Here is a 25,583-nt window from a genome sequence, read left to right on the forward strand (position 1 = left end):
TTCAAATGCCACAGCTGAGGAGCCCGTGGGCTGCAACCGGGGGGCCAGCGAGGCGCAACCAAATAAATAAATATTTTTTTAAAAAAGCAGTGAGGAGCAGCCCATGTTGGGTGTCCTGACCGCAGATGGTAGTATTTCCACAGTCAACCTTGGCTTTCTCCTGCTCCATTTCCAGGGCTCTGCCCCTCCGCTGGTGTGCCCCACCTCCGCCCCAAGACCTCTAGGTTAACCGTTTAGACTCTGAAATCAGGCCGTGTGTCACATGTGGAAACTCTCAGTGTCTCCAAGCCTCAGTGTTCCCATCCTTGAAAGGAGATAACAATCACACCTACACCATATGGTTGTTGGGAAAAATAAACAAGGTTATCTGTGAAAGAAGCTTAGCATAATGCCTGGTGCATGGTGAGGGCTCAGTAAATGGCAGTCGTTAATAATTCTGGGTATCATCTCACCCTGAGCAAAACTGGCTCCAGGGAAACAAACTCATTCTCACTGAGGTGTAAGTGATTGCTGGGGCTTAAAGATTTATCCGTCCCAGATTTGTTTGTTTGATATTTTAACAGTAAACCAAAGACATTTAATTGTAATTGTATATATATCCAGGCTCTGTAAGGAGGTAGACCTTGTGAAATCATATTGCACAGACTTTTTTCCCCCAGAATGAAATGCAAGGCAAAGCCATGATCTTGTCTGCTGGGGAGCAGAGGGTTCAACGGGCAAGATGGGACGTGGCCGGGAAGTAGCTTTTCCATAACGTAGAAACACGCGTCGTGCTAAATCGTGCTACGTGCCCTCCTTCTGCCCAGCGGCAGGGCTCCCAATGAGAGCACGGTCCAGGAGAGGAAAGTAAAGAAGGCTTCGTGGAGGGCTTCCCTGGTGGCGCAGTGGTTGAGAGTCCGCCTGCCGATGCAGGGGACATGGGTTCGTGCCCCGGTCCGGGAAGATCCCACATGCTGCGGAGCGGCTGGGCCCGTGAGCCATGGCCACTGAGCTTGCGCGTCCGGAGCCTGTGCTCCGCAATGGGAGAGGCCACAGCAGTGAGAGGCCCGTGTACCGCAAAAAAAAAAAAAAAAGAAGGCTTCGTGGAGTAGGCTTCTGAGCAAAGTTTTGATGAAGGAAAGGGTGCAGTAGTGTAATACACAGGGCCTCGCCAGCAGAGAAGCACAGCAAGAGGCGTGGAGGAAACATTTCACAGGAGGTAGACAGGGCTTGCCTGCTCAGCTGGGGCTCGGGTGGTGATGCCCAGGAATGGACTCGCTGCCCGGCATCACCACCTCTCAGTGGCAGCCCCCATCCTCCCCTTCTCCCCCTCCCCACCGGGGCTGCCTTTCTGAGGGATCAGGAACACAGAGCCAGCGTACCTGCTCTCGTTCCAAACAGCAGTGAGGACCAAGGGTTGCAGCAGCCCAGCTGGCGTCCTTTCATCCCACAAGTTGACCTCATTACTGTGGACTCTACCTGGTCCCCCTACCTTTTTCTCACGAGCTCACCTGGGTCCCCACAGAGACCCAGGGGGAGGACAGCTGTTGGCTGAGTCAGGAAGTATCAGGGATGAGTGGCTTTTCAATGATAAACTGAGCCCAAAGGGCCACTTTGCTTCCACAGCCCTGATTCTTGACCTTTTTTTTTTTTTTTTCTGGAGGCAATTTAAAAAAATGGAACCAGATATCATCCAGCCAGAGGACATGGTGCAGTCCTTCTCAGAGAGAAAAGGAGCCTGGCTGACCCTTTTAGCATCCTCTGCTTCCAGGAGAATCTGAGAGCATTGCGGATGACACACCCGATAGGCACCAGGGTCCCTTACCTCTGTGGACTCCCGCCGACCCAGACCCCTCCCTCCCCTTCTTGGTCCCTCACTTCTCCTGCTCTCCTTCCTCTTCCTGGCCTGGCGCCCAGGGAGTGGCAGCCTCCAAGGCAACTGCCTCCAAGAAGAGAAAGACTGATGGGAGGGAGCAGGCAGGTGGGGCAGCAGAAGCAGAAGCTCTCCTTCCAACTGGGGTCCCCCGGCGTCTGAGCTGTTTGTCTGTCTCTGTTGTATTGCGAGCCTCAGGGACCCAGCCCAAGTTGTTTTCTCAGCTCGGTTGCCGTCAGCTCTCACCAAATAATAATAAACCTGGGAATCAGGTTTGTCAAGGGGGATTTCAGTCCCTGGGTTCATTTTTAGATTCGTTTCTCTACACATGTGTGCAGACACGGAGCACGTGACGGGGCCCCAGGGGAGAAGCCCGGGGCTCCCAGCTGCCCTGGCAATCCACCCGCACCGCTCCCACGGCAGAGCTGCAGGGCCCTCCTCTGCCCCGGACCACTAGGGCTGCCTGGATGTTTGAAAGAGAAGAAAAATAACTGAATGAAAGGCCCCAAGCTCTCTCCTTTCTCTGTTCCTCCCCACCTCTCCCACTCATGCTGTTTGGATAGAGATGAAGGGGGCTGGAGATGAAAAAGGGAGGGCAGAGTCCTATCTCCAGGTTCGAGAGTTGCCTGAGGGATGGGCGGGAAGCTGGTCATGGGAGTGGGGAGAGGCTTCAGTGACTTGGAACCAGCGATGGCCTCCCGACCCCCATTCTTGGGATGCAGTGACAGGGGAGCAGGTTCCTGGAAAGGGAAAATATGTTCTAAGTCGAGCATCCCTGGCCAAAGCAGGACCCAACTGTGGGTGAGTGTGAAGTTTAGGACCAGACTGCGGTGCCTCTGGGGCAGAGTAGCACCTGCTTTAAGGCAGATTGGAGGTGACCGTTAGAGGTCTTTGCTGTCATCCCCCTGCCTCCCAGCAGGAGAGGCTGCAAACCACTTCTCTGTGAGAAGAATGCGGGCTGTGCTTACCCTTATAGCTCGCATGCTTTTTTTTTCTCCCTTTCTGTTTTTTTTGTTTTATTTTGTTTAAAGGAACCAAAGGGGGAAAAATTGCCAAGTTGTAAAGTGCTTAAAGAGGAGATGAGAATCTGCATCAGAATGCTAAAAGCTGGAGAGGGAGAGTAATGTGAAAACTCTTGCCTGCTATTTATGGGATTGATTCTCAGATCAAGAAGAAGCAAGCAGTCAGATGAAAGGAATTATTGTTAAGCTCCTTGGTAGGAAGATCTAATGGACAGTTGCCGCTATCAGGGGGAATTAAATTGCTGTTTCAGTTTGTAAAATATATCAGTGGCTTTTTGAAGCCAGAAAAGGTGTGACAGCCAAGGCAGGGAGGAAAGCGGGAGACTCTGTCACTTTCTGGTCTTCGTGTGAGAAGCAAGAGCAGGCAGGAGAGATGCCAGGGCCAGAGCGAGGGCTGCTATCCTAACTCTGACCCTGGTCCGTTATGTTTTTATTACTATTTTTTTTTTTTGCGGTACGCAGGCTTCTCACTGTTGTGGCCTCTCCCGTTGTGGAGCACAGGCTCCGGACGCGCAGGCTCAGCGGCCACGGCTCACGGGCCCAGCCGCTCTGCAGCATGTGGGATCTTCCCGGCCCGGGGCATGAACCCGCAACCCCTGCATCGGCAGGCGGACTCCCAACCACTGCGCCACCAGGGAAGCCCCTGGTCCATTATTTTTTTGAAGCCAAAATGAAAACGAGCTGCACTGGGGGAGTAAAGGAGAGAAAGCTACAGCCCTGACTCTGGGTCCTGATGTGCCAGGGGCCCCCATGAATCAGAGGCAGTGGGCCAGGACGGGGCTTCTCCCTGGGAAACCCGGTCAGGGGTGTGGAGGGTGACTGACATGGGTCTGAGATTCCCAACAGCTCCACCCCACGCCGGGAATGTCACCATGAAGCTCCCCCCACTACACTGTGGACACACTGGGATCCAAGGTGGGGTATAATCCCCTTCCTCCCAGAACTGGGTCTCCCAGTGAGCTCATCCCCAGGTCCGTGAGCGCATAAATGACCCCGTTGACCCGCCCCCACGGGGGATATATTGTTACTCCAGATAAAGAGCAAAGAGCAAAATGGCCTTGGGCACGAGGAGGGGGAGGCCCTTGGACAGGCTGAGGAGGGGGCCTCGCTGCTGGGGCGGTTCACAGTCGGCTCCCACCCCTTCCAAAGACCACATGGTGGCTCAGGGCTGAAGGAGGCGAGAGAGGTGGGGAGAGAGGGCGATTTCCCATCTCGAAGGGAGGCGGAAGCCGGCAGACCTGGTCAAACTCATGCTGGCCCCTGCTGGCCCCTCTGTCTCCTAGAGACCAGCGCCATCACGAGAGGGCGTGACCTGGACCACCTCCCAAGTGGGCGTGTACTTCACTACAGAAAAGCAGTGAAGCACAATCAGAGCAGAGGGCTGTGGGTGGCCAAGGGGCCTGAGTCGCCTACTGTCTTGGTTGTCATCTCTGCTGCTTCTCAAGTCAGCAGAGAATTATTTCCCGCTGAGAGTTCCAAGCAGGAACCGGAGGGGCACCAGGAAAGTGGCCCTTCTGACTGGGACGTTCTGCCAGGACTTGGGCTCTGTGCCTGGTGCAGTGGCCCCCGGAACCCGGGTAATGGGGGAGGTGTGACCTCTTAGCCAGCCAGCCTGCAGCACAGCGAGTGAGCCGGGGATCTGATCCTGAGTGCAAATCCTGCTCAGCTCTTCCCCACCGTCCTTCCTTCAGTGTAGACACAGTTACCCTCCTGGCTCCCACGCCCCTACTGTGAGCCTGGGCTTTTCAGACTAGAGGATTCTCTTTGCCCCCAACACCCTGAGGTCAGAAAGATGGGGCGGGGGAGCAGCATCTGCTAGGCCACGGCATTCCTGTCACCTCAGGCCCTGAGCTTCCACCCAGCTCCCAGAACACTTGCGGTCCAGCGCTTGCTGTGCTGTGAGGGCGTGGCTCCTGGGGGCTGGCCCTTTCCCATTCCACAGGACCCTTCACTTCTCCCTCACTTTGAAACACTTCCACCAGACCTCCTCACATTTTGAAGCTTCCCACCCACAGGTGTACCCTCTCTCTCACCTCCATCCTCCCCTCCATCCCCACACTGGCCTCGCCCTTGTCACTTCGATACTGACTCCACGCACCAAGGCTCAGAGACCATCGAGTTCCTTTAGCCACTCAGCTCTCAGCTGCGGTTTCTAACCCTTACTGGGTTTTGGGAAGAGACCTGGTGTGTGTGTGTGTGTGTGTGTGTGCACGCACGCATGTGTGCGCACGCCTGCGTTTCTTTAGATAAATCCACAGAGTCACATGAAATCAGTGACAGGTTGACACCGTTATTTCAAGATTCATCGCTCTGAGTTGCCAGCAGAGGAGCCGTAGCCAACTCCTTCCCACCACCAACACTTTTTTTTTTCCAGGCATAATTTATAGCAGTGGGGTGAATTTGTTTCCAAAAGATGAATATCACACTATCAGCAACAGCTGCCTCTCGTTCTTATTTGTTTTTAAATTTGACTCAAAGTCCAATCCTCTGTACACATCCGAAGCTGTAAATCCTAAAGCGACTGATTACATGATTTAGTAAACAGGTTATATTATATAATGCAATTAAAGCGGGGCTCCGCGGCGCCACCTACAGGCAGCTTCTGAGAAGGGAGCTGGGCCAGAGACTCATTTTGGACCAGGCTCTCCGCGGAAGGAAAATAAACGGCATTGCGCCAGGCTTGAGGCGGCTGCTCCGGGGGAGAAGCTGAAGCCAGCCAGGTTACTAATGCAGCCTTTTGGTCCCTCCTGCTGAGTTCACGGTGTTATTTCAGCCTCCTGCAAATCTGTCTAGACGTCAGAACCCAGGCCTGGGCAGCTGCTCAGAGGGGCGGACCTGGGGTTGGGGGAGGGGGTGGTAGCCACCTGGGGGCTCCTGGGCTGGGGGGACTCGGAGGAGGGCTCCTGGCTCTCTTGGCTTCAGGGGCCTCCTTCCCTCACTCTCAAATGAGGGAGCCTTTGGAGTGGAGCTTCAGATATTTCCATTCTACTCAGCAGAGCTTGTGTTCAGTGCTAACCATGGGCAAAGACTTTCAGAATATTCTGGTGAATTCCCTCATTTTGCAGACCTAGAGAGAAAGTGACTTGTGCAGGTCGCACAGAGAAATGACAGCTGCCTGTGGAATCCAGACTTTTTGACCCTAAGCACAGGCTCTGTCTGATCATGGGAGTTTACAGATGAGGCCCAGACTTCCACAGCCTCTTCTTGCAGCAAGGGAAGGCAAATGATAAAATACTGCTAGTGTGTGTCCAGAAGGGCTCCTAGGGGGCCTCACTGCTGCCTCTTAGCTGCCCTGATGTGGAAGAAAGAAGGGAAGGAGGGAGGGAGGGAAGGAAGGAGAGCAGACCCAGTGCTCCTTCCCCGACTCCTCTGCCCTGACTTACAGCACTCTTCAGATGAATTAGGCTCTGGGCCCTCAAGGATTCTAACTTCTCCAAAGAGGCTCTGTAAGAGTGGGAAACATTTTTGAAAACCTATCCAGGAGAGGAGAGCAGACTTACTTCCCGGGGCTAAGAGAGAAACTGGACCAGAAGCGGGGTGTGGAGAGGGGGAGGGGAAGGGAGGGGTGGATGAAGAAAACAAGACCATCAGAGTGCAAGAGGGTGGAAATGTCCCCCCACCCTATCCTGTGCCAGCCACCCGCCCAGTCTCCAGGCGATGGGCTGGGACAGTGCGGAGCCACAGGGAAGTTGGTCCCTTCATCCCCTCTCCTACCTCAGGCCCTACAGTGGAGGCTCAGCCAGGGTCAGGGAGCAAGAACAGATGCTGTGGGGCTGGTTGGTCCAAGAGTTCCCAATTAGACTTTGTTTCTCATCCTTAAGGCCCTGAGCCCCCAACCCGGCACCCCAGCCCAATTACTTCGGGGCACCGTTAACCCCTGGGTGCCCCAGGCCGTTAATGGAATGTTAATTGGTCTAATGGGTTTCATGTCAACAAGTCCTAATGAGCTCCTTCCTAACGAGCTTGGATCCTTTTTCTAAGCCTGTTTGTCAACACGCTGGCGTTTGGGCTCCACCTGGCTGGGGAGCTGGAGTTGAGGAAACAGAGGGAGTGGGTGCTGCCGGGGTGCCCCTCCCCTCTTCCTGAGGGGTGTCCTTCAGGCCCCCTCAGCCACCACCAGACTGTGCATACTGCCTTCCTCGGCTCCTAAGCTCTGGAAAATGGCAGTTTTAGCTCCTTTTGAAGATAATGTCAGTGACAAATTACTTTTTCTTGGATATCATTGTGGGGTTGAGTGTTGCATTAGGGTTTTGGGTTTTTTTTTTTCCCTCCTAGCTGCCATATAAGAAAGGTTTTCAACGTTAAAAACAATCTTTTGACGTGGGAAATTTCTCGGTGGTAAATCATTCCTCGTGTGTCCTCCATTTGCGTCTTGGCCGTGCTCCCTCCAGTGCCCTGGTGTCTGGTGACACAGGGCTGGGGCCCCTGGACAGGGCGGAGCAGCCTCCGGCCACAGACAAATGCTCGGAGGCCCTGGACAGGCCTGCTGTGCCCTCCACGCTCCCAAAGAAAGCGCAAAAACGGCAGGTTTCCCCAGAGGCCCGGGTGCCCAGCGATGGCTGCTCAAGGAGTTCCCCGCATCCCAGCTGTGGAGCCTCAGCTCAGAGAAGTCAGATTCCCACGCTCCTCTCGGGGATGGTCCCACATGGACCCTCAGCCCCCCAAGCCCAGCTGGAGGGAGGAAGGAGCGCATGTGCGGGTGAGGGGGCGTGTGAAGAAAAGGGCGAGCTTCCGGAGATGGGCACGGCGTCTCCCCCAGCATCAGGTTACCAGACGCTTCTGTGCCTGAGCAAGCAGGGAAGGAAACTTAAGCCCCTGATGAAAAGGCCTCCTGTTTTCTTGCAGGAGAAGCCCCCAGAGGGCAATGGGGCAGTGGCCTAGTGGCCTGTGGTGACCCCAGAGGGGCGGAGGGGGAGGGGCAAGGGTCATCTGGGTCCTCAGAAAATCGTTCCCGTGGCCTCTGGCCCCTGCTCCACAGTCCAGCAGGCTGCAGACTGACAAATCTCTTCTCAGCCTGGACGGTGGTTGTTTCTGGGTGCACACTACTCTCAGCCATCTCTCTTTACCCCCAGGTAGGGCAGCTATCCAGCTGTTGGAAGTATTTCTAGGGACAGAGACTCTAAAACGACCCTACCTCCCATTGATTGGACAGTGAACAAAAGAATGCAGCCTAAAGAGTCCTCTTTTTACCCCAGATCCTCCTCATTGAGCTTCCTGTGCTTTGCCTTCGTGAATGACTTTCTCATCCGTGGAATGAGGTACCAAAAGACCCAAACCCAAGGTGGAAGGGAACCAGTTGCCCCTAAAAGGGGAGAAAATCTGCCTCCAGACTCTGCCCCCAGGCTCCCCCTTCTGGAGGCTGCTGGCACTGCAGCCCCTCAGAAGTTCGCTTTTTCCGGCCAAGGAGCATCTAAGATTGATGCTCCCCGGAAGGGATCCTGCATCAGTACCCGTAGGCCTCATCCAAAGTTACCTCATCTACCAGAGTCACAGGAAAGGCTGAGCCTAGCACACCCCTGAAATACCCCTTTTTCCTTTATTCCCTCCGGGTCCAAAAGAGAGAGATTCCACGCCCAATTTAATATTCAGAAGTCTTCATTCTGGAAGTTCTTTCTGATGTCTCAAGGAGTCTATATCCTCTTCCCTCCCCCACCCCGAACCCTCTTCACTCCGCTCTTTCCTTCCTTGGGTGTTTTCCACCTCCCAGACAAGACCCAGCCTATGAAAATAGGCAGTGGTTCCCCGCCTGTGGAGTTTGGCTTCCCCAGGGCTCCCTTCCGAGCCTCTTTGCAGAAGAAAGCCTGGATCTCGGTAACCTAGTGTGTGTGAGACGGGGTGACCCTGGGTGCTTCTGCTGCAAAGACGTCCTGGCGGCCCATCTTCTGAAGTGAGGCCAGGGTGGGCGAGGCAGGGGTAGCGGTGGGGCAAAGAGGAATTACCTGCAGTCTCGGCGTTTCAGCACAGGAAAAGGCGTCCCCCCCTGTGCCTTCTCCATGGAAACCTCTGTTCACTTTCTTCTCTCCCGCTGGACCATCACCTCCCTCCCTGGGGGGAAGGCCTTGCCTCCTCTCATCTGTCTCCCCACCCCAGCACAGTTCTTAAACATTCGCTGAGTGAATGTCTGGATTTCCAGTGCTTTCACATGTGCACTTCAGGTCAAAGCACACCTGGTACTTCGGAGACTTGGGTCAGCCAGAGCTGATCTGTCCACCTCTTCCTGAAAAAGAACCAACACAAGACACACACACACACACACACACACACTCCACATAGGGTCCTGGAGACCCTCCCTTTGACTCCCTCAAACTCCCACAGAATTCAGGTATGTGAACATTTTGGAAGACCCTGGGGAGGGTGTGGTGGGAGGACGTCAGGTGGGAAGAGGACGGAGCCCCAAGGTCCCCAGGGAGAGGAAGGAAGGAGAGGGATGGTCTGACTGTCATACTCTCAAATGTTGCCCGCTCATCAGCACCCTCCTGTATCAGGCAATTAGCCGTGGTTTCCAGCTCTAAATATTTCAGGGCATCTCCTGCAGCTAAACAGCTCTCTCAGCATTCTGTTTCCTTGGGTGGCACTGCCAGGCTGTCTCCACTTACGCACCACCTTGCGATTCAAGAAGAGACCTTGAGGCCAATGGGGGCAGCTCGCTTACGGGTGATGGGGTGGGGTGGGGGTTGGTACAGTAGAGCAGACGGAACGGGGAGTCTGGAGAGCTTGGGTCCATCCCGGCTTCCCCGGCACTCCCCTCCCGCCAAACACACACACTTCTCTCCTCTTGGCCTCTGTCTCCGCCTCTGTAAGAGGACCATTTGCTTCGGGCGGCTCTTCTGGCCCCACGTGTGGTTGAACTCTGGGTTGAACCAAGGCCAAGGAAAGTCTTCCAAGAGAATGTGCAGGCACGTCTGTGTGGCCGTGGTCCCTGTTCCCGACCTCCTTCCCTTCCTGGAACACCTCCCGGTGGTCGCCCTAGGGTACTTGCTCCACCCTCGAGTCTGAGGAGGAACCAGCGCCCCCACGTCTCTCTCCACCACTAGGGGGCGTCGTGAGCACACCTGGGGGGTTAGTGTGGTGCTGGCAGACCCTGGGGACAGGGAGGGGGGATCTGGAACCGTGAGGGCTGAGGCTTCCGCCCCGAGAGTGCAGGTGGCAGCTCCGGGAGGCCTGGGGAAGGGAAAGCACCCTTGACCGTGGGGTGCCCTCATGGCCGCCAACCCCCCTGAGCTGCCACCAGCCAAGTCCCGCCACCCCCCCAGGCCAGAGCTGGTACTGAACAAAGCAGGGGTGCGGGTGCACAGGTTGTTTTACATGTGATGTGAATAGTGTTTCTTGCAAGTCAGCGGAGCGCAGCAAGCCTCACCCCACCCAGGCTTCTCCCCTTAACTCTCGTTCGTCCCCCACAAAGGGCTTCCAGCCCTTGCTGTATCCAGTCAGTCCTGGTGGCCCAGCCTGGGAGCACGTCCAGCCGCTGGTCCCTGGGGCTCCCTGCGCTCAGCTATTAACGGTGCGGCCCCGTTTCTCCCGCCACAGATCCTCCATGTGAATCCATCCCATGATGCAACATGCCTCCCCAGCCCCCGCTCTGACGATGATGGCCACGCAGAATGTCCCTCCCCCTCCCTACCAGGACAGCCCACAGGTGAGTGCGACGGACCGACCGCCGGGAGGGGTGTGGTGGCCTTCCGGGGGCGGAGGGCAGGGCCAGGCCTCCCTCAGCTCTTCCCCTGCCCGGCCTGGGGCGCCTCTCTGAGAGAGCCCGGCGAAGCCAGACCCCTGAAGGGAGTCACGCACTTGGCAAAGCCCTGGGTTCAGATCCCACCTGAGGAGCTGTCACCGGCATGGAGGACCGTGGCACCCCAGGGTGCTGCACCTAGTCATGGTCCTGCGCCACCCACTCCCAGCCCCACTCACTGCTCAGAGCAGACGTCAGACAGACACACTGAACCTCTCACTCGGGGAGACCCAGGTACAGGTAAATCAAGTCTGCCTCTGAGTGTTTGGGGAAAACTCTCGATCAGAGGTTTCCTCTGCCAGATAGCCCTCGTCACTGGTCTCTGCCTGCCTGTTGGAGGAATCTCCCTTCTCCTCAGGACTCTGTCAGCTTCTATCCAGAAAAAAGGCCAGGACTGTTTCTCTACACTCTCCCATCCTTTCCTCGGGTTCCCAGTTTCCATCCCTCAGCTCAGACACAGCAGACCCTGCCCGAGCTCTTCCGAGACTCCCAGGCTGCTGCACCTACTGCAGGCCACCCTGTCTTCCTGTTCTCTCCTCTCCTCCTCTGGAAGCCTGGCCCAGCTTCTGTGGGTCGCTCTCTGGAAGTCCTTGAGACCGGTTACTTCTGATCTTTGGTCCCACGTGCGTGCCTTCCCTCCACGCTTGGTTCTTTGGGACTCAGAGCTCATCCTGAGTCTGTGCGTTCACAGAAGCCTCCACCTTCGCACTTCCCTATTTTCTCAATTATTATTAATTGAGGACCTATAATGTGAAATGTAGCCAGCTAGAATATTCCTTCATTCATTTCACAAATGTGCAGTGAGCCCTTACTGTGTGCCAGGCCGTCATTCTCATTCTTTCTTCATCGCCGGTCTTCGCCCTGCTCTGCTATCCCTCACTCTTTAGGGTTTCAGACACAGCCCTTCTCCTGACAACAGGGAAGCTCTGTGCCGTATGGAAAGGACACGAAGACACAGACCCAGGGTGCATCACTTTAGGTCCTGTGGCCCTGACCCCCGCGGCCTGGTGTGAGCATACGGTGCTGCCCTATCCGTCCCGTTATCCACCCGTGAACTGACCGCTTTATGGGGTGCCCGGCACGCGGACGCCCACTGACTCCTACCCCTGTATAAGTGCAGAAGCACTGACCTTTGAGCACGTGTCCTTTTGTCCCACCCCCGACCCCGCTCCCACGTTTCACCTCCGTGCTCCTTCCTGGGCCCTCCCCGCCCTGACCTCAGCTTCAGCAGACCCTCTGTTCACGTCAGGAGCTCTCCACAAACGACGCTGGGTTGGACTTGGCATTGGTACAGCTCCTCTGTTTGGAGGCTTCCAGGTGTGCAGCTGTGTCAGGGCCTTGCCCTCTGTAATCAGCACCAAGTCGGCCTGGACCAGTGGAGACCTAGGAACGTAAGGGCCGTAATGGGGGACAAGCACCATCCTTGCTCAGTAGACCAGACCCATCTGCTATCTGCTCAGGCAGTGTTGGGGAACCTGGGGTACTGATGAAGAGGCTGGAACATCAGCTCCATTTCTTCTGCAGCTGGATGCTGCTCCCCGAGCTCCACAGTGGGACTGGGGGATGGCAACCGGGACACTGCCTGTGTTTAGCCGGTGGTAGGTGCCAAGGCCCACACTCCCATCCCCAAGGCTCAGGGACAGACCAGGGTAGGGCCAAGAGGTCAGAGAGCACTGGATTGGCACAGCTGGTGGCGGCTGCCTCTCTGCCTCCAGCCCCACCCCCTGTTTTGCCCTCCTGGACAGCTGGGAGAAGTTTGGGGTGGGTGGGCATTAGCAGGAGAGCTGCAGCGAGGGCCTGTGTTGTCCAAAAATGCTGATCCGGGTGCAGTGAAGTAGAGAAACCTAATTTAACTCTCAGCGTACAGCTGAGGAGCCATCCATCCCAGCTGCCGAGGGAGGTGGGGAGGTGGGATTGCAGCCCTAAGGCGCTCAGCACCCCCGGAAGCCACCACTGAGGTGCTCTAGCCTTTTGGGGGAGGAAGGAAGGCTCCAGTCCCCCATCCAAGACCTCAGAGCAGAAGCCCAACGCAGGGGCTGTCCCAAGGCTCTCTTCCCTGAGGAGCCACCAGAACCTCCCCATCGAAAATACTCACATATACAGCCAAGGAATAATTTGTTCCAGGGATGCCACACATCTCCCTGTAACCCCAGCGGTCCAGGAATGAAGTCTCAGTGTCCATGGTAAAGTGACCAGGCCAAGGCCTGGGGTCTTTATGGCCTCGGCTAGTCCGCTAGGCTGTGGCTAGATTCCCATGGGCCTTCCTTGAGCCATACTGGTTCCCAAGGAAACTGACCAGGATGGGGGGGATCATGGGGAGAACTGAGGGCATGGACGGGATGGGCGGGGCGGAGGACGTGGGAGAGGTCTGTAGGGCAGAGTCTTCTGACTCACGGGGAAGGGCTGTTCTCTCCAGAGTGCTAGACTTGGAGGCCAGCTGGCTTTTGGGGCACCCTTCTCCCCACTCTTTGGGGCTTCTAGGAGTGGCTGCCACATGGGAATGTCTTCCATGCGAGTTTTCTGCTGGGGAACTTGCTCTTCCTCCTGCCTTCTTCCCTTTGTGCTGTCAGAGGCTGAGCCCCGCTTCTCAGGCGAAGCTCATCGTCCTGGCGAATCAGCCGCTCTTTGACACTCAGTGTTCTCAGGAAAGCCCGGCCCAGTAGGAGTGTGGGCCAGGCACACAGGGGAATCACTTCCTAAACGGGGCTCTCTGGAGGGGATCCCCCGCTTCCTCTTCATTCCTTCAGGTCTAATCTCATTACTTTTGGACCCAGTATGACTTGCTTCATCAAGGCCTGGACTGCTGAGCACATCTCTTTATCACCTCCTCAGAAACCCAGTTTCTGCCACGGGTAGAGATGGACAGTCTCTGCTACAAAGTCCCCAAAATGAAAAAGGAAGGGAGAAGCAGGGCCCTTCCTCTGAGACCCATGCAGTCGTTTTAATAATGTTCCCGTTGTGCTAAGGGCTAGCAATACCGAGCATAATCTATTCAAATGCACAGGAGAATCTCACTTTGGAAAATTAGGAATCTGCATTAAAAAATTCCCAAGCCCCGGACCTTCTTTATAATAAATTAGAATTTTTTTTTCAAGGCAAGTTCTTAACTTGGCAATTTCATTTTTGAAGTTTGGGGAATAAAGTTATTAAAAATGAAGGAGGCTTTTTCTTCTTCCCATTTTAGTCCAGAAGCATTAATAGTTACGGCCCTGTGCTATTTGGGCACAAGCCAAGTGGTATGACAGCTAAGCAGCTTCTGGCCCCTCAGTTCTGTTCCAGTCCGTCCCTGGGGACACTCCATGATTACTTGTAAGGATGTCACTCTGTGTTTATTGTACACTAAAGGCAGATTGTAAGTTTAGAAAATACAGAAGCAACAACCCACTGGAGCCCTTCCTGTGGCCTGCTTCCTCCTTCCGGTGGCTCCCTGTTAAATACTATCAGTCACAGCGCCCTCTGCTGTCCACCTCCTGTACCTCAATTCCGGCATGATGCACCTGAGTCCTTGATCCAGACCCTCACTTTATGCCCCAAGAGGTAGGGCAAGTCGCGGGGACTATGGGAATTCTGCGATGATAGTTTAATGAAAACATTGTCTCCAGGGAGACCTGGATATGAGCTAGGCGTGTGGTCCCTCCATTCAGTGCCTACATCACTCTTCCGTTCCTTTGCATCTCTGCCTCAGCCGGGCCATCGGTCACCTGGATTTTCCCAATCCCTCCTCTCACCACCCCAGCGCCTCCCCTGATCCTGATGGGATCCTCTGCTATTGTCCCCCTCTCCCGGCAAGTGCCACTCCAGTCTCCTTCCCAGAATGTCCGTGGTAACACCACCACCCTCTCACGTCGTCCATGCACTCTCTCCACCTCTGAAATGTCATTCAGGTTCTCCCATTTCCTGTAACACTCCATGGGCAACACCACGCACCAAGCAGAGTTCTCCCTCTGTAGCTCCACCAGCAATTTTAGGAAACCGTTAGGTTTACTGGAGAAGGCAGCTTCCCTACCCTCACCTTAAACACCCCCCTCCGCACAACATGCACAAACTGCTATCAGTAACCTCCCCCTATTCTTCCACACACACAGACACATACCTGCTGTTCCACAAATACCTTTGCCCTTGGCTTCCAGGCAAGACAAACATTTTATCTGGTCTATACGTGTATGTATTCAGCGCTTAGTGTTCCTCTGTCTGCGTGTCCCCAGCATGTTGGCCGCGTGAGCATTTGACTAGAAAGCAGAAATCCTAGTGGGATCCAGTCGGAGCCACTAGGCACAGCCCCCTGTGAATGTGGGCACTCAGTTCGCAGTTTGGATTAGGAACCAACTGCTAGGCAAGTAGCTGGGTGCTTACATAGCATGGCTTAATGATAGGTGATATTAAAAGGGTTCTGGCAATTCACCAAGGATGCAGCCTCCTTATTGACCAGAGGGAGGCAAGAAAGGCAAAACTCTCAGTCCAGGACCAGTATGGGAAGCTCACTTCAGAAGGAAGTCAAGCACTTGCTTGGGACCCTCCGTACCCCCGCATCCTCCTGCACCCCTCAGAGCCAGGAGAACGGTGTTCAGGACCGCAGGACGCTGTGCTTGGAGATACCCATCTTGTACCAGGAAGGCTAAGGCTGGGCCAGCTGTGTCGGGGGGAGGTCAGACCCGTCTCTCTTGCCCTCTGAGTGCCTTCTTTCCCTCCCTGTCCCGGCATCATTCCCCCTCTGCACGGAGCCAGGGGAGCAGACATCTGGGGAAGCTGGATGGGCTTTGATCAGTTATTAGGATCCCCATGCTGGTTTCATTAACTGGAGGGGGAGGGGGAGGGGAGGGGGCTGGGGCCCCTGGCTGTGAATCCCGCCCCCCTTTCCAGGCCATGCAGCTGGGACGGGCAGAAGCGGGTTCAGATGTTTTCACACTTTACATTCCTCTCATCCCTTTAAGGGCTGGAGCCCCCTGCCTCGCAGGGCCTCCTGCTCAGCTGCTGGTGAGACGCATTGGCTCTGCAGCAATAGAGTTAATTCCACAGCTTTGAGAGTCCCCCTAAGCCTTTTCTGTGGCTGTGATTGACGGCTCCCTCTGCCCCTGGGGCCAACACCCCAGGGACGCTATGGGTGACCTGCCTTCCCTCACTTTGACTCATCAAAACGGACTCTTCTCTTTCTTTTTTATTTTCCGCTGGGCCTTTCTTCTCTCTGTGCACAGTGACCTCTCTCTCTGGCCTGCTTGGGCCACCCATGTGTTTAAACTGGACGTGTCCCTCAACTCCAGCTCACTCCAGACCTGGATTCTTCAGTGTGGCAAAGGCAAAAATAGCCTTTGGGTCTGACTGTGGGGCCTTATGCCTCATTTAGGAGACAGTGGACTAGGAACAGGACTTTGCTAGAAGAAACACTCGCTCTCATGGCCTTGTTTAGGGTTTTTATTTGATGAACTTCCTACCTGAATTCTTATATTTACCAAAAAAACCCACAGACATTTTATTGTCTATCTTCTTGCCTCCAAGCAGGATGAGTGCTTTAAACAGCTACAAAAATAGTTAATGGCCCAAGTAGACAAAGCTTAAAATAAATCAGGAACAGGTGATCCATCAGCAGCGGGCCTAAGGAGCTGGAACCCGCTTTGCCCCCCTTTCCGGTTGATCTCCTAGGAGCTCTGGTGCCTGCGTAGCCGGGCAGGAGGGGGATGGGTGAGCACGGCCCTCGGTGCGGTGCGTGTTGTCTTTGGAGTCTGTGGTCTGGAGGAGGAAGCGTGGGCTGACTCAACTCAGTGCGGTAGAAATTCAGAAATCCAGGCCTATCCCACTGCACTGCTGATGAATTATACAAATTTGGACAAGTAATTACAGCACTATTTCTTTCATTCACTCAGCCATTTCGTAAACATCAGGTGCTTTCTGTGGGTCTTGCAGACCCTGTGCCACGTGCCGGGGACACAGAATTAATAGTTCCCGCCCTAAGGGAGCTTATTTGGGGCCATTCTGCATCGGTAAAATGGGAATCACTTCTGCCCTCCCTGCCTCACCGGGTTGTTGAGAGTGTGGGTATGAAAAGTACAATGGTGTTTTCCAGCTTTCTTTCACCCATGACCCTGACATTGATTTTTTTCACTCTATCTTCTGTACGTCTCCAGTAGCCAAGATTGGATTGAACTTTAATTACTGTCCTTTGTATTGGGAACACAATAGGCGTATCAAGTATGTGTTTCTAGCTGTAAACACACTCCCTTACACACTTACACAAACATACTGGAACTCACTGGTGTGGGACTATTATACAAGCGAGGGGTCCTCCAGAGATGGATGGGAAAGATGGGGGGCAGACCGTGCCCAGGAAAGTGCACGAAGCTGGGAGGTGAAAGACTTGGATCCCAGTCCACAGCCTTCGTCCCTTTAGCCACGGGTCAGCAACCCCCAGAAGTGCAGGCAGGGCGGCAAACATTTTCAAGCCTCATTTTGTAAACCACCGCCTACAAACCCTTTTAAGTTAATTGATTGCTTAGGACCCCCATTTTACACCACGAAGTAACTTTCCTGTGGTTTGTTCTATCTGGTCGGTCCTGGGATGAGAATGCAGGTGACCTGGGCCTGCTGTTCCAGGAGCTCTTTCAGCGAAATCGGGCTGCGCTTCTCTGCCTCCAGCCCTTCCTGTCCCTGGGCTGGCTGGGTTGGGGGGTGTTTGGAGGAGCCGTGGTTGACTGCTCTCCATTCTGGGTCCCTGAGCCTTTTAACACATCACTCTCTCATTTCCTCATCCAGTCGTTCATGCAGTCATTTAACAAACATGCTGGGACCCCATGGGAGCCAGGCATGATGACGGGAGCTGGGAATCCAGTCCACTCAGGGAGACAGACAATGAGGGCCCGAAGTGTTACGGGTTTAAGGTTTGACTCACAGGCAGATAAGGCAGGGGTCCAGGCTACCTGGGCGGGGGGTGTGGAGGATTGGGAAAGCCTTCCTGGGAGAGCTGATGCTCCCTCCAGCTGAGTCTTGAAAGAGGGGTAGGTTTGCATGTGATGGGGGTTGGGGGGGGGCGGGGTGGGGAGGCAGGGACAGGTCCTGCTTAGGCAGCCCCGGATGCAAAGGCATAAAGATGTAAAGCATCGGGTGGGTTCAGGCACCCGCACGCAGGAGGGTCTGCTGGGGTGCAGGCAAGGGGTGGGGTGCTATACCAGAGACAAGGCTGAGCCCGTGAGCAGGTCCCGGCCTGGGGCGCCCTGTGGGCTGTGCCCTCCCCCAAAAACCATCCGTTGTGCCCCCCACCTGTTCAGGCCAAACCTGATATTTACTAAATAGCTTCAAATAGGCCAAACCTGACCTCATCCCAGGTCCTTGGACTCTGTCCTGGTTGCGAGGAAACCAGATCTGGCCCTACTGGCTTGCCCTGGCCCTGCAGGGAGCGTCAGCCCCCCACCCCCACCCCCCACCCCGCCACCGGCAGGCCCAGCCCAGCCCAGCCCTGTTGGAGCCTCAGCGGCCCCTAGTGGGCTGGGCCTGTGCAGCCCCCCATGTTCTCAGAACACAAGGCTTCCCTGGCCTGGTGGGCCGGCTCTAAGGATGGGCAACCCGCACCTGCCAGGTCATAAGAGGGGGTGTCCCCTTAGGAGGGGTGTCTGTGCTGAGTCATGCTGGCAAGGTGCAGACCTAGGTTGCCCAGGGTTTGCAGAAAGGACCCGTGGGAGGTGCATGGATGTATGCGTCGTAAAGAGCAGGGCTGCTGCAGGGGGACAGGTGTACACAGGGGGACGTGGGAGGTGTAGGTGCCAGGGTGTCTGGGGCCGGGTGTGGACAGGCAGTGGGGTTTGGATTCAGAGGACAGGGCTAGCAAAAAGAAGCATTAAAAATGCTTAGAAACCAAGATTCACTGAGCCTCCAGGGTGCGCAATAATGTACCCTCACATATAGTCACTGTAGGCCTGGCAAGAGGTATTATTAGCTCCATTTTTACCTGAGAGGGAAACTGAGGCTCAGAGGAACTGAATCATTTGTCCGAGGCGACATCGCTAGCGATGGGTAATGTCTCCTTCCACGATACCACGGCCCCTCTCCCTATGCCGGGGCCCACGCCTCGCCCACTTCTCTGAGTGCTTATGGGAGAGAGGGTTCCTTCAGCAGGGTCAGGACTCCCAGGGCAGTGCAGGTAGTGGAAGCAAAAGTGGCCAACTGGAGTGTGGGCCGCAGGCTGCTGGCTGCAGGGATTATGTTAACGGTACCCACCATAGCTGAGTACCTATGAAGGCCCGCTGCTCTGCATACAGTATCTCATTTAATGCGAACTACCCTGCACCTTATGTATGACTACTCCCAATGTATAGATGAGGACCCTGGATCAGAAAGATTGACCAGCTCTGGGCTGGATGCCCACCACTCCCAGTAAATATGCGGTCGGGGACTGTGACTTCTCTGTTGTGGCCTGAGGCATGCAGGGTCAAGAAGGTCAATCTGCAGCTGAAAAGGTATCAATGGATGGGAAGGCCCACCCACGCCACACCAGTCATCCCTGCATCCCGTAGGTGCTGTGGACACTCTGTCTCAGACTCTGGGGCTGCAACTGGGGCTACAACAGATGTGGTCCCTGCCCTCCAGGATCCCACAACCTAGTAGGGGGAGAGGCAAGTGGGCAGACGTGGCTGAATGGTGTCCTCAGGGCCTGGAAGCCCAGAGCAGCGGGCCCTGACCCGTAGCTGATGCTCAGCCACATCCACTGAAGGAGACAGCCATCCTCACGACAGTGGTGAGAGGTCGGGAGCGTCAGTGCCATTTCACAGATGAGCAAACTGAAACCCGGAAAGGCACGGTTGCATGTCCAAGGTCGGCTAGCAGCGAGTGGCAAAGGCGGGAATCCGTTCTATCTGATGCCCGTGTCTCGTGCACACTCCCTCCCTGGGGCGCTAGAAAGACCCTGGCAGTGTCCCCCATCTGAGCCACCTGCTCCCACCTCCCAGGAGCAGAAGGGAGGAGCTCTCCGTGGCAGCTGGCGGAAGGCGGCCGCGGCAGGTCCGTGCGCCCTGAAGCTTGAAGCCCTGCGCGGTCAGGGAGGTGAACACAGTAGCGCTGAGCCACCGTCAATTAACAAACCACCCTGCTCTTCCTCCTTGGGTTCCACCGGAAGCACCGTTTCTGGCACAACCAGTGTTTGGGGAGCTGATCTGTGAGGTCTGTTGGGGGCTGGGGAGATGGGGGCCGGCAACAGGATGGGTGGGCTGGAGGGAGACCCAGAGCATGATGCTGGGGAGCGACACTCCATCTGACGCTAGCGCCCTTCCTCTCCTGCCCCTTTCCACCCAGGGGAAAAGTCTTCCTATTCTCCTCTTCAAAGAAAAGTTAATTAAATACGATCACTCCCGCAGTGTGATTCAGTCAGAAAGCCCTTGGTTCCGGTCTCAACCTCGGCAGAAACTGTCTGTGGTCTCCAGCAATTTCTCTGCTGCAGTGGCTTCTGTTTTCTTATGTGTAAAATGGGAGTGCCCCCAACCCATTGCACGGGATCCCTGTTGGACGTGAACCCCCAGGGAGAGACTTCATTAGTTTGTTGGAACACAACGTGCCACTCTCCCGTACAGCTGGGAAAGGGCGATCCTTAGCAGGAAGGAAAGCATCCGTGGGGCGTTCCAGTGTCAGCGAGGGCGACTAGGTAGGCAGGTGAGCACCTTGTAAACCACACCACACAGCATCCCCTGCTCATATTCATGGCCAGACTAGACTGTCGGAGAGGCTGGATCTCTCAGCCCCTGCGGGGCATCAGAAACGTTCATCTCAAGGTGTCACAAACTGAGAATCTGGACAGGGCCCTTTTGCTCCCAGCTGAATGCAGGGCTGGTTCCAGCTGGATGATAGAGAAGAGCCCAGTAGTTAGAGCACCTATGGGAGGCAGGAGGACGGCAAGGACCCTGTGTAGGTTCTGGACCCAGCACCGCAGCTCCCAGCGGGCAGGCCCTCCCGGGGAATGCTGCCACCCTTCCCCACCCGCTAGTCATCATCCTGTTCTCTTAATCAAGCCTCAGAGCCTGCCTGGGTAGGATGTCCAGTGCCGTCCTTGGAGGAAGGCTCCGGGTCTGGGACCAGCTGTGGGCACACCAAGCGGCCTCAGAGAGTGTAGTTTCTTCATGTGCCAGATCGAGGAGAATAGGAGAAAGTTACTTGGAGAGAAACTCCAACACTAGTGGTATGCTGATAAATGTTTAACAACCAGCTCTCTGGCTGGGGCTTAGAAAGAGGACTTGGTTTGCAGCATTTGACAGTCTCTGTGCTGTAATTACTCCCGCTATGGTCAGCTTCAAGCTACCGATATCATATCAACCGGCTTGCAAAATGCCTGAAAATTTCTCAGTTGGCTTTCCTAGGCCAGAGCAAGGGATCTCTGCCCTCCGTCTGTCCAGCCTCTCCCCCCGCTTCTATTCTTTTTTTTTTTCTTTTTTTGCGGTACGCGGGCCTCTCACTGTTGTGGCCTCTCCCGTTGCGGAGCACAGGCTCCGGACGCGCAGGCCCAGCAGCCATGGCTCACGGGCCCAGCCGCTCCGCGGCACGTGGGATCCTCCCAGACCGGGGCACGAACCCGTATCCCCTGCATCGGCAGGCGGACTCTCAACCACTGCGCCACCAGGGAGGCCCCCGCTTCTATTCTTTAGGCCTAGAACCTTCCCCCCAAACCTCACCACCCAACACCCTCATCCCCCTGCTCCCGGGCCCTGGGACAGCTGCGGGCCTCTCCGAGCTCCAGTTCTTGAGAAATGGCTGTCTCTGGCTAGAAGAAGAAATCTATTTGAAGATAAACATTCTCCAAACCTGGAGGAAATGCAGAGTTTGCTGAATTGGCCCCCAGGAGCTAAATAAATTTCAATCATCGTCCTCCTCAGGCCAGCTCTGCTCGCTGCTCCCCTGTCCCTGCTCTCTGAGCCCCAATAACAGCCTCTCAGTTGGGACCTCTTGGGATGCTGACAAGTGACCGCTTTTTTTTTTTTTTAACATCTTTATTGGAGTATAACTGCTTCACAATGGTGTGTTAGTTTCTGCTTTAGAACAAAGTGAACCAGTTATACATATACATATGTTCCCATATCTCTTCCCTCTTGTGTCTTCCTCCCTCCCCTCTAGGTGGTCACAAAGCACCGAGCTGATCTCCCTGTGCTATGCAGCTGCTTCCCACTAACTATCTATTTTACGTTTGGTAGTGTATATATGTCCATGCCACTCTCTCACTTTGTCACAGCTTACCCTTCCCCCTCCCCATATCCTCAAGTCCATTCTCTAGTAGGTCTGTGTCTTTATTCTCATCTTACCCCTAGGTTCTTCATGACCTTTTTTTTTTGTTTCTTAGATTCCATATATATGTGTTAGCATATGGTATTTGTCTTTCTCTTTCTGACTTACTTCACTCTGTATGACAGACTTTACACTTTCCTCTGGGCCCCAGCCAGGCTTTTGGCCACACCTTCCCCCAAAGTCCTGCCTAGAAAGGGGAGGTGAGAGGAAAAGGGGCCCCTCTCCTCAGTCCTCCCACTCCTAGAAGCTCATCTGCATAGAAACCCCTTGTGCATTCCTTCAAGGACACAAGGAAATTCACCCTTAGTGGACTGATCAGAGCAGAGCACACCAGCCTACCCTGTATTTTACCCTTAAACGAGCCATGCACGTAGCTGTGCATTGCTTTATGAAAGATGCACGTGCTGGAAATCTCGTATTGAAGAACTACAACCACCCCTCCATATGGGGAGTTTCCAAAGCACTTTTACACACCGTACGTCATCTAATCTGAACCCCACACCAACCCTGGGGGTGGGCAGTGGTCATGAAAGTACCCTCACGGCGTCCGAGCCTGTCACTGTTAGAAGGGACTTCAGATGTCACCTACGCCAGCCCACCCAGCTAGAGAGCGTCCATCGCCTCCGCGGGAGTCTCTGCTTGGCCCCTGCACCAGTGAAAACTCACCACTTCCGGGAGGCAGCCCATCTCAGCCTTGGAGAACTCAGATGCTTGGAAACTGACTATTTGGGTTGAGCCCAAATCTGTCTCTGCATTTTACAGATTTAATGCATCGGTTGTAGTTTGACGCTTTAGGGCATACAGAACAGAACTGACACAATCTAATCCCTCGTTCATAGATTCAAAGGGGGCTCTCACGTCCCTCCATCTCCCTCCCATCCCCCAGATCTTTCTTAACATTGCAGATTCCTGCAAATATTCCTCAGAACCCCTTGAGCAGCCTGGGCCACTCTCCTCTGAGTGTACTTACCTGCACCTGTCTCAGCTTAGTAGGTGGGGCTGGAAGCTCTGTGTGAGCTGCGCCTCTGCTGATGGGTCCTCACACAGCATCAGTTTGTGGGTTTTGTTTGTTTGTTTGTTTGTTTGTTTGACAGACACAGTACACCGTGGACATACTGAGCCTTCCATCAACTAAAACGTGCTGCTAAACGATGTCTCTCCTCTTCTACACTTATATTATCGATTTTTTTTTTTTTGCCAAAGTGTTGGAAGTGTTAAATTCCAACTTATTAGATAAGAATTAATCTTATTAGACTTAGCACGCTGCCAAAATCTGTGAAGATCGTTTGGATCCCGGTTTCATGTCACCCATAAGTTTGTTGAGCGTTTCTTCAGACATCCTCTAAATCACTGATAAAAAATATTGAAGAAGAGAGTTGAGGAGAAAGCAGGTGGCATCTCCTAGAAGCCCTCCTCCCTCTTACATCTCTCCTTTAATTGTCCTCCTTTGGGTGTAGCTTCCTAATCCACACAATTGTCCACCAGACCACGTCGCTCCATGTTTTCCACGAGGATATCACGGGAGGTACCTTGCTGAGGTCCTTTACACCATGTAAATGAAAATGTCTACCATTTTCCTGATCTGCCAGTTCAGTAGTCATGTTAAACCCAGAACTGGGCTCCATCATAGCAGGCATTCATCCTAGTCACCCCAGTGCCTAGTACATGGTGGCGGCTTGAGAAGTATTGGGAAAAATAATCAGTTGCATTGGTGAATGAAAGAAACTAGCCCAGGTCAATGTGAAGACGAGAAGTATACTTAGTTTGTCTGATTCCACCTTATTTCTGTATTTTGAAAATTAGAACAGCATTTGTTTCTACTTTCTTCCTTATAGCACCTCTTTAATACTCATGAATCCTAAAAGGACACCAGTTAGCTTACTGATGAAAAGGAGGAACTTAGGGAGGTTGAGGGATTTGCTCAAAGTCAAAAAGCTATTAACAGGAGACAGTAAGAGTCAAGCATGGTACCTTCCTGGCCTCCAGGTACCATGATGCTCTGTCTAGCACTGAGTTTGGGAAAGTTCCCCCAGCTCAGCTAACAGTGACAAGGATATTTCTTCCTAACAAAAAATGATGGGGATACAGTATATTTCTTTTATAGTCTCAATTTTATTTACCATCCATCACTCGTTAATTCATTCATTTAACAAATATTTGTTGAGCATTGACTAGTGCCAAGCTATTCTAGACCCTAGGAACACAACTGTTAACCAGCCCTCTTTGAGCTTACATTTGAGTTGGAGGTGGGAGAGAAAATAACTTAGCAAGTAGATATATAGTATCTGGTCATGATGAGGGCTATGAAATATATAGTCATAATAAGGGCTGTGAAATAAGGCAGAGTAAGGGGATAGCAGAGGCAGAGGGACTCTATTTCACTGTGAAGATGTGGCCCGTGAACAGAGATCTAATGAAGAAAATGAGACAGCAAGTGTTTTGTGCTGCTATTCGTGGAAGGACAGTACTCTTCCTTCCAGAAAGCAGGGACCTAGGTCATGTGATAAACCTGCCAGCTGTAAAATATACGATTCTTTCAAGGTGTGTTCACTTGTTTATTCCCTCATTCATTTTCTAAGCAAACACTAAGCATCCAGTCTGTGTCAGTTGGGTGCCGGGGATGAAGGTGTGAACAATGTATTAGCTCGGGAGGTAGACAAGGGTGTCAAGTCCAAGAACACAGTGGGTGAGACCTGTCAGGCTGTGTGGGCCGGTTGGAGGAAAGCAATAGTTGAGGCATGTCACCCCACGTGACAGTTCAGGGATCCATTTAAGGAAAATAAAATATAAAAGCATTAAGTTCTGTTACGATGGTTACCCAAAATTTAAAAGCCATTTAACCATTTCTTTAAGTGAAATCTTTTACGGAAAGTCCAATGTAGAATATATTTTTAAAAGGGGCTCTGATGGGCACAAACTTGGGGCCCCCGGGGCACCTTCAAAAACATGTAACATAGGAGGAGAACTACTACCCTAAATATTTGTTACGGCTAAGAACAGAAATCTGTTCATTGTCCACTACAGCTTGCTTATCTTCAAGGGCCCAGGTAAACCAAATTTTCAAAACACTCAATTGTCAGTCAAAACCATTAAAAGTTACCTCTGGCTTGTGTTAAATGGGATAAACCTCTGCCCAGTTGAGAACTGACTCAGCTGTTTTTTCCCTGTTCTCCAAAGTCATCAAATCAAACCTAACACTGCCCAGTACAGCCCAAGGGACTCATAAGCACAATTTAAAGGGTTCATCATTCTGTTTTTTTCTGCTTCTGGCCAGAGGCCACCACCTTAATTTGCATTAAGAACCATCACTTTTATTTTATTTTTTTACATCTTTACTGGAGTATAATTGCTTTACAATGTTGTGTTAGTTTCTGCTGTACAACAAAGTGAACCAGCTGAATGTATACATACATCCCCATATCCCCTCCCTCTCGAGCCTCCCTCCCACCCTCCCCATCTAGGCCCCTAGCCCCTCTAGGTCGCTTTTAAAGTGAGCTCACTTCCGCACCACCTGATTTTGGATGGTCCTAAATCGTTCCCCAGAATTTTCTCATTTGAGGAAACACCAGCTTTCTTCCCACTGCAGCATATGTACAAATGGACGCTCATTATACCCTCACATTTCTCTCATACACGTTCTCTTATCACCCCACAGGATGAGGTGGACCTCACAGTTCCAGCCGGGGAACCAGCGGTCCTGACCCTACTAACCCACGCCTCCTCTCTGTCTCTG

General features: G+C 53.6%; 1 protein-coding gene across 2 annotated transcripts in view; it reads left to right on the top strand.

Moving 5' to 3' along the window:
- The window catches only part of PKNOX2 (PBX/knotted 1 homeobox 2), a 255,788-nt gene that overhangs the window by 170,101 nt on the left and 60,104 nt on the right, over window positions 1-25,583 (top strand). For both annotated transcript variants that reach the window (XM_060103560.1, XM_060103561.1), the window contains one exon: window positions 10,402-10,510. In XM_060103560.1, the coding sequence (XP_059959543.1) occupies window positions 10,424-10,510 (87 nt within the window). In that variant the 5' untranslated portion in view covers window positions 10,402-10,423. The remainder of the gene's footprint in view (window positions 1-10,401; window positions 10,511-25,583) is intronic.

The sequence above is a fragment of the Mesoplodon densirostris genome, chromosome 7 (genome assembly GCF_025265405.1).
Source record: "Mesoplodon densirostris isolate mMesDen1 chromosome 7, mMesDen1 primary haplotype, whole genome shotgun sequence".
In the NCBI taxonomy this organism is placed as follows: domain Eukaryota; kingdom Metazoa; phylum Chordata; class Mammalia; order Artiodactyla; family Ziphiidae; genus Mesoplodon; species Mesoplodon densirostris.